This window comes from Mobula hypostoma, chromosome 2 (assembly GCF_963921235.1).
Source record: "Mobula hypostoma chromosome 2, sMobHyp1.1, whole genome shotgun sequence".
NCBI classification, from domain to species: Eukaryota; Metazoa; Chordata; class Chondrichthyes; order Myliobatiformes; family Myliobatidae; genus Mobula; species Mobula hypostoma.
In genome coordinates, this window is record NC_086098.1 from 133332461 (window position 1) to 133345574 (window position 13114).

Here is a 13114-nt window from a genome sequence, read left to right on the forward strand (position 1 = left end):
GCACTAATGTCATTGTGTTATCTTTTATTTTTTTCAACATTCCTGAAAGGGCACGAAAACTATTTTATTGCTGGAACCCACCCACATAGCTCTCCATTTTTCTTGCATCCATGTGTATATCTAAGAGTCTCTTAAATGTGCTTAATGTCTCTGCCTCTACCAGCAACCCCAGCTATGCGTTCCATGCACTTTATGTAAACAAAAACTACCCCTGATGCCAAACCCCCCCCCCCAATATATTTCCCCAATCACTTTTAAATTATAGGTTTTTGTTTAGGTCATTGCCATCTTGGAGAAAAAGGCCACTCAATCTATGCCTTTTACGATTTTATGCGCCTCTCTCAAGCCTCCTCTGAGTATCCTTCAGTCCACAGAGAAAGCCCCTTCCTCACTCAACCTTTTTTTCATAAGACGAGTTCTCTAATCCAGGTAGAATTCTGGTAAATCTCCTCTCTGCACTCTCTCTAAACCTCTACGTCAACGTCTAGACAATGTAGAGAAGCGATTAGGAAGGCTAATATTATGTAGGGCTATATAATGCGCTCAGTGGAGTTCAAGCCTAGAGACATTCTCCTTAAGCTGTATAATGTGCTTGTGAGGCCACACCTTGAGTACTGTGTACAGTTTTGGTCTGCATATTTTGTGAGGGATGTGAAGGCACTAGAAAGAGTTCAATGAAGGGCAACAAGACTCATTCCAGGTCTGCAGGGTATGAGCTATGAAGAAAGATTGAAAGAATTAAATCTTTTTAGCCTAAGTAGATGTAGAATGAGAGGAGATAATGATAGAGGTGTTCAAAATCATTAAGGGTATAAGTAAAGTGGATGCCAGTTGCAACTTCAAAACTAATCCATCATCAAGGACATGGGGCCATAGGTGGAGACTGGATGAAGGGAGATTTCAAACTAACATCAGGAAGGATTTCTTTACACACTGAGTTGTGGACACATGGAACTAACTACCTAGTTGTGTAGTTGACAGTAGTAACTTAGAAACTTTTAAATCTAAACTCGATAGTTATTTCAACACACTATGTGAATAGGAATTTGACAAGCTTTGTTGGGCTGAATGGCCTGTTTTTGTCAAAAACTTTCCAATGTTCCACATCCTTTCTATAATGAGATGACCAGAGCTGAACACAACATGCCCAGTGTGATCTAACCAGGGTTTTATAGAGCTGCCTCACGGCTTACCTCACGGCTCTTGAAATCAAACCCCCAAATAATGAAGGGCCACGCTCTATAGGCCTTCTTAGCAATCCTATCAAGATGCGCAGCAGCTTTGAGGGATCTATGGACGTGGACCCCAAGACAAGACCCTAAGACAAAGGAACAGAATCAAGCCATTTGGCCCATCGAGTCTGCTCCACCATTTCATCATGGCTGATCTATTCTCCTTCTCAGCCCCAATCTCCTGTCTTCTCCTAGTATCCCTTCATGCCCTGACCAATCAAGAATCTATCAACCTACGTAAGGATTTTGCCTCCACAGCTGCCTGTGGCAACAAATTTCAAAGATTCACCATCCTCTCGCTAAAGAAATTCCTCCTCATCCCTCTATTTTGAGTTGTGCCCTCCATTCTAAGGCTCCCACACTATTGGAAACATCCTCTTCACATCCACTCTGTCTAGACATTTCAACATCTGATAGTTTTCAGTGAGATTCCCCCCTCATTTTTCTAAATACCAGCAAGTACAGGTCCAAAGCTTTCAATTGCTAGTCACATAATAAACCTTTCATTCTCGAATTATTCTCATGAACCTCCACTGGACCCTCTCCAATGTCAGCATATCCTTTCTTAAATAAGGGGCCCAAAACTGTTCACAATATTCCAAGGGAGGCCTCACCAGTGCCTTAATCAGCCTCAGCATTATATCCCTGCTTTTATATTCTAGTCCTCTTGAAGTGAATGCTAACACTACATTTGTCTTCCCCACCACTGATTCCACCTGCAAATCAACCTTTAGGGAACCCTGCATGAGGACTCCCAAATCCCTTTGCATCTAGGATTTTTGAATTTTCTCTCTGTTTAGAAAATATTCGATGCTTTTATTCCTTTTACCAAAGTGCATGACCATACACTTCTTGACCCTATATTCCATCTGACACCTCTTTGCCCATTCTCCTAATCTGCCTGAGGCCTGTTGCAGTGCCTCTGATTTCTTAACACTAGCTACTCCTTCACCTATCTTAATGTCATCCACAAACTTGGCCACAAAGCCATCAATTTCATCATCCAAATCATTGACATATAAAAAGAAGCGGGCCCAACACACACCCCTGTGGAACACCACTAGTTACCAGCAGCCAATCCGAAAAGGATCCCTTTATTCCCATTCTTTGTCTCCAGCCAATCTGCCATTGCTGTCTCCATGCTAGTATCTTTCCTGTAATACCTCTTATCTTGTTTGGCAGCCTCATGTGTGGCACCTTGTCTAAGGCCTTTTGAAAATCTAAGTACACAACCTCCACTGATTCTCCTTTGTCTATCCTGCTTGTTATTTCTTCAAAGAATTTCAACAGATTCGTCAGGCAAGATTTTCCCTTAAGGAAACCATACTGACCATGGCCTATTTTATCATTTGCTTCCAAGTACACCGAAACCACATCCTTAAGAGTCGACTGTGACATCTTCCCAGCCACTGATGTGAAAAAACTAAGTGGTCCATAATTTCCTTTCTTCTGCCTCTCTCCCTTCTTGAAAAGTAGAGTGACATTTGCAATTTTCCAGTCCTCCGGAACCTTTCCAGAATCTAGTGGTTCTTGAAGGATCATTACTAATAACTCCACAATCTCTTCAACTTCCTCTTTTAGAACCCTGAGGTGTAGTCCATCTGGTCCAGATGACTCGTGTACCTTCAGACCTTTGAGTTTCCCAAGCACTGTTTCCCTAGTAATACTCACTTCCGCCCCTTGCCACTCTTGAACCTCCTGTATAATATTAGTGTCTTCCACAGTGAAGACTGATACAAAATACTTATTCAGTTCGTCCACCATTTCCTTCTCCCCCATTACTATTTCTCCAGCATAATTTTCCAGCAGTCCAATATCTACTCTCACCTCTCTTTTACACTTTATGTATCTGAAGAAACTTTTCGTTTCCTCTTTAATGTTATTGGCTAGCTTACTTTCATATTCCATCTTTTACTTCTAAATGACTTTTTAGTTGCCTTCTATTGGTATTTAAAAGCTTGCCAATCCTCTAATTTCCAACTAATTTTTGCTCTATTACATGCAATCTCTTTTGCTTTTATATTGGCCTTGGCTTCCCTTGTCAGCCACAGTTGTGTCTTCCTGCCCTGAAAATATTTCCTCTTCTTTGGCATGTAGCTACCCTGCGCCTTCTGAATTGCTCCTAGAAGCACCAGCCATTGCTACTTTGTTGTCCTCCCTGCTAGTGTCCCCTTCCAATCAACTTTGGCCAGCTCCTCCCTGTAATTCCCTTTAGTTCATTATAATACTGAACATCTGACTTTAGCTTTTCCCTCTCAAATTGCAGGGTGAATTCTATCATTTTGTGATCACCCAAGTGATTCTTTACCTTAAGTTCCTAAATCATATCTGGTTCATTGCACAACATCCTATCCAGAATTGTTGATCCCCTTGGAGGCTCAAGTAAAAGCTGCTCCAAAAAGCCATCTTGGAGGCATTCCACAAATTCTCTTTCTAGGGATCCAGCATCAACTTGATTTTCCCAATCTATCTGTAAATTGAAATCCCCCATGACTAACACAACATTGTCTTTTTGACGTGCTTTTTCTATCTCCTACTTTAACTTGTAGATCACATCCTGGCTACTGTTAGGAGGCCTGTATATATAACTTCCATCAGGATCTTTTTACTCTTGCAGTTTCTTAATTCTACCCACAAGAATTCTACATTTTCCAATCCTATGTCATCTCTTCTAAAGATTTTATTTTACTTTTTTACCAGCAGAGCCATTCTTTCTCCTCTGCCTACCTATCTGTCTACATCAGCTTTAATTATACTCACTGACTTGGCCTCCACTGCCGTCTATGGCAATGAATTCCACAGATTCACCACCATCTAGTAGAGCTACTACCTTATAGTACTGATGACCCAGGTTCGATTCTGACCTCCAGTGCTGTCTTTCTGGAATTTGCTCAAGAACAGCTTCTATAAGACTACTGAACAGCCTCTAGTCCAAGTTCTAGTTCAAGATAAACTTTTGAAGTCACACACTACCTCATTATGACTTTGCATGTTATTGTCTGCTGCTCTGCATCTTCTCTGCAACTGTAACACTTTGTCCTTTATGAACGCACCCAAAATGCTGGAGGAACTCAGCAGGTCAGGCAGCATCCATGGAAATGAATTACCAGTCAACATTTCAGGCCGAACCTCTTCCTCAGGACTGAGAAGGAAGGGGGAAGATTCCAGAATAAAGAGGTGGGGCGGGGGAAGGGAAGGAGGCTATCTGGAAGGTGATAGGTGAAGCCAGGTGGAGCGGGAAAGGTCAAGGGCTGGAGAAGGAGGATTCTGATAGGACAGGAGAGTGGACCATAGGGGAAAGGGAAGGAGGAGAGGGCCCAGAGGAGGTGATAGGCAGTTGAGAAGAGGTTAAAAATTCAGAGTGGGAGACAGAGGAAAGGGGCGGAGGGGTAAATTGATATTTACACCATCAGGTATTCTGTATTATGTTATTGTTTTCCCTTGTTCTACCTTGAAGTACTAATCTGTATAGACAGCATGCAAGACAAGTTTTTCACTGTATGTCGGTACACGTGACAGCAATGAACCAAGTTGCCAATTTCTCCCTGTCACCACGCGTGTTTCCTTTGGGGAGGGGGGGGCTCCAGTTTTCTTCACATGCCAAACTTGTGCAGCTTGTAGGTGAATTGGCTGAGATACATTGCTCCTCATGCAGGTTTGGAGGGTTGGAAGTGGTGGGTTGGTTGGGTGGGATGGGGAGGGGGTGTGGCTTGTTTAAAGGGGATGTGAGGAGAATAAAGTGAGATTACATAAAAGGTGATTAATGTTTGGCGCAAACGCAGTGACTGAAGGCACCTGTTTCTGTGCTTTGTGGTTGTCTGATTCTTTACTTCTACCATTTGGAAGAATTACGAAGAAAAAGAGTGCCATTGGTGCTCTGGCTTGATGTGACGTGGAGCACAGATTGATGTGGAATTCTTTCCATTCACTCAGACAAAATGGATCAGTGCAGCTTTGAAAGGACCAGTTCATGGGGTGCAGAATTTGGATAATCAAACGAAGATATCATGAATATGTTTGATTCAAAGATTCAAAGTATATTTATTATCAAAGTATGCAAACAGAAAACAGTTCGGAGATTCCTCCTTCCGTGGGCATCCATGAAGCGAAGAAACACCGTGGGACCTGTTCAAGAAAACACCGAACACCAGATGCGCGGAAAAAAGAGAACAAATTGCGCAGTCGGCAAAAAGCGAGCAAACAGCACATAGAATATCAAACATCAAACCAGTGGTATTGAGCTCAGTTCGGTTCGGCGCCACACCGCGAGCTAATGCAGGTTGCAGGGCCATTCTCCGCCGAAGCGCCCCAGTCCGCGTTGATCGTCCCGATCAAACCGCTCAAAAACAGCAAAAAAAAAAGAGTGATCAGAATCCAGGAACACATGCACCGTGAACCGCAAAGTCCCCCAGCACAAGTTTACAGCCTTGCCAATCAATCCTGGTAACATGGATCCCAAGACTCCTGCACTTTCTTTGAATGGACGTTGGTATTGTCAACATTCATGATCCAGCCCTAATTATTGATATTGGAGAGGCATTGACAAGTCACCCTCACTGATGAGTATTGAGTCAAATACATACCAGACGAGGAATAGGTGGCATATTTCTTTCCCAGAAGGATGTTAGAACATCCAATCCATTTTTTTATTCTTTTTAAATAATAATTTAGTAGCTTTACAGTAACAGAGCCAGCTTTATTCCCCAGTTTAGGTAAATTACATGAATTAATTTCCCCAGCTGCTTCAGTGGGCTTCAGACAGGTCTTGGAATTAATGGTCCTCAACTCTTTGGCTTAATTCAGAACTTAACCACTGAACCAAGGTACTGTCTCTGACCCAACAATAGCAGAAGATGATTTTATTTTCAAGAGGAAAAGATGGGCGTGACATTTCCAAATGAAGACAGAAAACACCAGAAAATACTCAGCAGGTCAGGCAGCATCGACAGAAAGAGAAACAGAGGGAATGTTTCAGGGTCAATGACCCTTCATGGGAATTTGGAATTTGCTTTAGCACAGCCAATAACTTAAAATAATGCTGAGGTCATTGCGGGTCTCCAGTGGTTATGAATAATTACACATACCTTGGCAGAGACTATTTTCATTAGTCCCACTCATATGGAAGCCGGCATCACAGGTGCAGTGTTGGGTCCTCTCGATCTTTGCACAGCGGGGCTTGCGACTGAAGGACCAGTCTGGTGCAGCGGCCTCTTTGTGGTATGGGTGGGGGGAGGGTGGTAGAAATGACAAATCAGAAAGAGTTTATTCTTGTACTAGTCTCTGTTTTGACTAACACAATGAGCAGAAGGCGGCTGCAACTGATGGAAAGACACCTTGCCAGTAATTTTCCCACTGCGATTATAAGGTTGGCTTGACTATAAAGGCTATACCTAAGTGTAATAGTCTCCCTACCCATGCACTTTTATTTATAGTTTGACATTTGTTTTGTTTGGATGGTGCATTAGTTCTCCATCAGAATCATGTTGCAATGAGGTGTTGTTGGGCAGAGACCCAGCATCTTATGATACATTAATCACGGTTGAGAAAAAAAAAAGAGAAACATACAATATTTACCATTTTTAAGGCTTTATGAGCATAATTTTTTTTGGCTTTCTCTTTGAATTGTCCCTTCGAGAATTTGAAGGGAAGAGACTGTGAAAGAACTAAAATTAATTTCATTTAGGATGACAAGACCTACGTTGAGCCCCTAACATAGCAGAACTTCTACAGTGCTTTACATGGCCATCAAACATGGCCAACAGAGCCAAAGAAGGATCGTTTGGATAGGCTCCTAAAAGTGAGGATAGAGAATGAAGGAGGATAGAGAATGGTTGATTTTAGGGAGGGAATTCCTGAGATTGGTTTGGATGACTGTGAGTAAGGTGAAGAGAGTGCTGATGGGCAAGAGGCAGAGCTGGAGGAAGACAGAGTTCTCTGAGAACGGTTCATATTAAGGCCTGGTGATTTTTCTACTTCCAATCGCGTGAACATTTCCACAAGTGGTTCCCAATATGACAGAATCTGGGAGGAGTTGATGAGGGTGTGGAGAGGACAAAAAAATTGGATTAATCTAGGATTAATGTAAAGGGGTTGATCATGGATTCCAGGAACATCGAACAGCACAGGAACAGGCCCTTCAGCCTACAACATCTGTGCTCAACGCAGAATTAATCTAATTTTCTTGTGCCTGTACTTGATCCAGGTCTCTCCATTCTATGTAAATTTATGAGCACATCTAATGGTCCCTTAAACACCTCTACTGCACCTGCTTCGCCCATGCTCCCAGTAGCCCATTCTGGGCCCTACCACCCTCCGGGTAAAATACATGCCCCCACACATCTCCTTTAATCTTTTCCACTCTCACCTTAAATAGGTGTCCTCTAGTGTTTGATGTTTCAACAAAGTGCTGGTTTCTTTGTTGTTTGTAATTATGGTTCCATGATTCTATGACGTTCTCACTCCTGAGCTGGTCAGTTCCAGTCTGACTTTAGTGACTTAAGCTAATAACTCAGCTCAGCGATAAGGGAAAAAGTCAAAGTAAGTATACTACATACAACCTTGAGCTTTGTCTCCTTACAGGCAGCCACAAAACATAGAAACCCAATAGAACCCATTAAAAAAAACTGTCAAACACCCAATGTGCAGAAAAAGAATTGCGCAAACAACGAAAGCAAGCAAGCAGCTGAAGTTCATGAAGGTGAATCCACAGCCACAAAGCCAGTTATCACTACAGCCAATCCAGTAGCCCATTAGTCGCAGACTCAGTCTCAGTTCAGTGCAGTACTGGTGACATCTTTCTTTTGTTAAACCTACTTATGACACTACTTCAGTAAAGAGAAGGAGATACTGTGCCAACAGTATCCTCCCAGCAATAACATTAAAGCAGATTACTTAGTGCCAGAAACATCAAGTTCTCAAACTTCCAGTAGCTGCTTCCCTTCTATCCATTCCCCCTTTTTCTATTCCTCTCTCAGATGTTCATAAATCCTGCCTTTCAGGATCTTCTCCATCAACTTACCAACCACTGAAGTAAGACTCACTGGTCCATAATTTCCTGGGCCATCCTTACTCCCTTTCTTGAATAATGGAACAAATTCCGCAACCCTCCAATCCTCCAGACCCTCTCCCATCCTCATTGATGCTGCAAAGATCATTGCCAGAGGCTCAGCAATCTCCCCCTTCACTTCCCACAGTAGCCTGGGGTACATCCCATCCGGTCCCAGTGATTTATCCAACTTGATGCTTTCCAAAAGCTCCAGCACATCCTCTTCCTTAATATCTACATGCTCAAGCTTTGCAGTCCGCTGCAAGTCATCCCTACAATCACCAAGATCCTTTTCCGTAGTGAATACTGAAGCAAAGTATTCATTAAGTACCTCTGCTATCTCCTCCAGTTCCATATAACACTTTCCCATTGTCACACTTGATTGGTCTCATTCTCTGACGTCTTATCCTCTTGCTCTTCACATACTTGTCGTTTGCCTTGGGGTTTTCCTTAATCCTGTCTGCCAAGGCCTCCACATGGCCCCTTCTGGCTCTCCTAATTTCATTCTTAATCTCCACCTGATTCATCTGGCCTCACCACTATCTTCACCCTCTGCACCTCCCTCCCTTTATTCTATGCTCTACCTTCCTCTTTTATCAGATTCCATCATCTTCATCCCACCCATCGCCCCCCTCCAGCTTCTGACATCATCCCCACTCTCCACCTCTCCCTAATCTGCCTATCACCCACCCCTCGACTGGATCCACCCGTCAGGCACCAGCTCTTGGTCCAACCTTTCCCTCCATGCTAAACACGAGAAAGTCTGCAGAAGCTGGAAATCCAGAGCAACACACACAAAATGCTGGAGGGACTCAGCAGGCCGGGCAGCATCGATAGAAAGGAACAGACAGTCAATGTTTCGGGCTGAGACCCTTATTCAGGTCTAAGAAGGAAGGGGGAAGATGCCAGAATAAAAAGGTGGGAAGAGGGGAAGAAAGCTAGCTGGGAGGGGATAGTTGAAACCAGGTGGGCTCCCTCTATCTTGCTGTCCCCTCTCTTTTCTCCCTAGTCCAGATGAAGGGTCTTGAACTGAAACATCAACTATCCATTTCCCTCCATAGATGCTGCCTGACCCACTGAGTTCCTACATCTCCTTTGTGTGCTACTCCTAATTCCAGTATCTGCTGTCTGCTGCAACTCCATATCCATAAACTGCCCATTCGCTTGCCTACATGTAGCTAATTAACCTACCAGAACCACCTTTGGGATGTGGAAGAGAATTCCCAAAACCTCTGGCACAATTACAGGGAGAACGCACAAACACCTCATGGGCAGCACCCGAAGCTGGGTTTGAACCCAGGTCACTGGTGCTATGAGGGAACAATGCCTGCCGGTTGTGCATGCTTTTCACTTTCTTTCTTAAGGCTTCAGAAATTATTCTTTTTTTTATAAAGACAACTGGTTTCCAACATAGATTTAGGTCCATCATCTCATTCTTGATAGTTTGACAGTGCACCATCTATAAATTGTGCATCAGCATTTCAATTCTGGTATTGGACACCTTATTGCAGCCAAAGTTGACTTTTGGGAGAACTACAGTGATAACCAGAGCATCAGAGACACAGGTTCAATCTAGACCTCAAATGCTGTCTTGGTGGAGTTTGCACATTCTCCCTGTGACCATGTGGGTTTCCGCCCACATCCCAAAGATGTGCAGCTGGTCAGAGTCGAAGAGCAAGACCGCATTGATACAGGCCCCTTGGGCCAATCAGTCCATGTGGACCATGATGCCTGCCTTGCCAGTCCTAATTTCCTGCAGTCAGTCCACATCTCTCTAAGCCCCATCCCTCCATGTACCTATCCACATCCTTCTTAAATGATGCCATTACACCGGCCTCAAACACCTCCTCTGGCAGTTCTTCTTTCAACATCCTCAGTGTGGAAATGTTGCTCCTCAGGACCCTTTCAATTATATCCCCTCTCACCCTAAAACTATCCAACCCCACCAGTTCTGTATTCCCCTACCCTGGGGAAAAGACTGACCATTCACTTTATCTCTGCCACTCATGACTTAATGTACATTTCTCCAAGCTTAACCTCATACTTCTATGTCTCAAGGAATAATGGCTTAGCTTGGTCATCTGCCTACAACTCGCGCCCTCTAATCCTAGCAACATCCTCATAAATCTCTGCACTCTTTCCAGTTTTCCAATCTCCCTCCTAAAACAGAGTGACCATAACTGTGCATAGTACTCCTCCGAGTGTGACCTCAAACAAAAAAAAACAGTTTAAGCAACCTCAGCATAACGTCCCAACTCTCACTCAGTACCTTGACTCGTGGAGGCCAGCACTCCAAACATCTTTTTCACTACCTGTGATACTATTTTCAACAAACTATACACTGGTGATCCTGGGCCTCTCTGTTCCACTACAACTCCCCAGTGCTCCACCATACATGGGTACAAGCCTCCGTAGTGTCTGAGACATCAAGGAGTGGTGCTCATCATTTAAATCATTTACATACAGCATAAAAAGAAGTGGTCCCAACCCTGACCCCTGCGGAAAATCACTAGTCACTGGCAGCCAACCAGAAAAGGATTATTTTATTGCCAGTAACTTTCCTGTAATACCATGGGCTCTTAACTTGGTAAGCAGCCTCATGTGTGGCACCTTGTCAAAGGCCTTCTGAAAATCCAAATATACAACATCCACTACACCCCCTTTATCTACCCTTCTTGTAAACTCCTCAAAGAATTCCAATAGGTTTGTCAGGCAAGATTCCCTTAAGGAAACCATGCTGACTTTGTTCTGTCTTGTCCTGTGTCACCAGCTACTCCATAACCTCATCCTTAACAATCGACTCCAACTTCTTCCCAACTACTGAGGTCAGGCTAACTGGTCTATAATTTCCTTTTTGCTGCCTTCCTCCTTTCTTAAACAGTGGAGTGACATTTGCAATTTTCCAGTTCTCCAAAACCATGCCAGATTCTTGAAAGGTCATTACTATTGCCTCCACGATCTCTACTGCTACCTCTTTCAGAACCCTGGGGTGCAGTTCACCTGGTACAGGTGATTTATGTACCTTTAGGTCTTTCAGCTTTTTGAGCACCTTCTCCCTTGTAATTGTAACTGCACTCACTTCTCTTCCCTCAAACCCTTCAACACCTGGCACACTGATAGCGTCTTCCACAGTGAAGACTGATACAAAATACTAGTTTAGTTTATCTGCCACCTCCTTGTCCCCCATTATTGCTCCAGCCTCATTTTCAAGCGGTCCTATATCCACTCTCATCTTCCTTTTATTTTTATATACTTGAGAAAGCTTTTTGTATTGACTTTGATATTGTTTGCTTTCATATTTAATCTTTTCCCTCCTCATGATTCCTATAGTTGCTTTCTGTTAAGTTTCTAAAAACTTCCCAATCCTCTATCTTCCTGCCAATTTTTGCTTTATTGTATGCCCTCTCATTTGCCTGTACATTAGCTTTGACTTTCCTTGTCAGTCACGGTTGTACTGTTGTGCCATTTGAGTATTCATTCTTTTTTGGAATACATCTGTCCTGCATCTTCTTCATTTTTCCCAGAAACTCATGCCATTGCTGCTCTGCTGTCATCCCTGCCAGCAGCTCCTTCCAATTTACTTTGGCCAACTCCTCTCTCATGCTACTAATTTCCTTTACTCCACTGAAATACTGTTACATCAGATTTGACTTTCTCTCTATCAAATTTCAAGTTGACCTCAACCATATTGTGATCACTGTCTCCTAAGGGCTCTTTTCCCTTAAACTCTTTAATTGCCTCTGGTTTATTACATATCACCCAATCCAGTATAGCTGATTCCCTAGTAGGCTCAACGACAAACTGCTCTATAAAGCCTTCTCATAGGCATTCAACAAACTCACTCTCTTGGGATCCATTACCAACTTGATTTTCCGAATCGACTTGCATGTTAAAATATCCCATGACTTTTCCTTTTTGACATGCCTTTTCTATTTCCGTTGTAATCTGCAGTCCCCATTGCAGCTACTGTTAGGAGGCCCGTATATAACTGCCATCAGGGTCCTTTTACCCTTGCAGTTTCTTAACTCAACCCACAATTTCTGATCCTATGTCACATTTTTCTACTGATCTGTTGCCATTCTTTACCAGCAGAGTCACATCACCCCCTCTGCCTACCTTCCTATCCCTCCAATACCAGCTTGGACATTAAGCTCCCAACTACAACCATCCTTCAGCCGTGAATCAGTGATGGCCTCAGCATCATACCAGACAATCTGTAAAAGCACAACAAGATCATCCACCTCATTTCTTACACTCGGTGCATTGAGATATAACTCTTTGAGTACTGTATTTGCTACCCTTTTCAATTCTGCATCCCTAATGCACTGATACTCACCCTGCAGGCTGCAATTTTGTCCTATTGCCGGTCTGCACTTCCCGACAGTCTGACTGCACGCTATCTTTGCTTTTTTTTATACCATCCATCCTATCCTGAGTCCCTTCACTCCAGTTCCCATCCCCCTGCCAAATTAGTTGCAACCCTCCCCAACACACAACCCGTTCCTTTTGTACAGGTCATACCTCCCCCAGAAGAGATTCCCATGATGCAAGAACCTGAAACCCTGGCCCCTGCACCAGGCTCTCAGCTACATATTTATCTAAGAATTTATTGGTAGCAGAAATGTTGGTGTCAGAGCTGGTATGTAATTCATACCTCTCCTGGCTGCCAAGTAGAGCAGCATACATTTATACCTATAATCTCAAACAGTGGTGCAGTGCTAAAAACAGGGGTTCCCAACTTTTTTATGCCATAGACCAATACCATTAAGAAAGGTGTCTGTGGATCCCAGTTTGGGAGCCCTGGCTGACAGCTTGTCACTCAGTCTTCTTCTCCTGC

At 43.4% G+C, this 13114-nt stretch overlaps 1 protein-coding gene across 1 annotated transcript in view; it reads right to left on the minus strand.

Moving 5' to 3' along the window:
• Positions 1–13114, minus strand: part of LOC134342494 (fibulin-7) — a 60011-nt gene that overhangs the window by 14213 nt on the left and 32684 nt on the right. The window contains exon 5 of the mRNA XM_063040696.1: positions 6317–6442. Coding sequence (XP_062896766.1) covers positions 6317–6442 — 126 coding nt within the window. The remainder of the gene's footprint in view (positions 1–6316; positions 6443–13114) is intronic.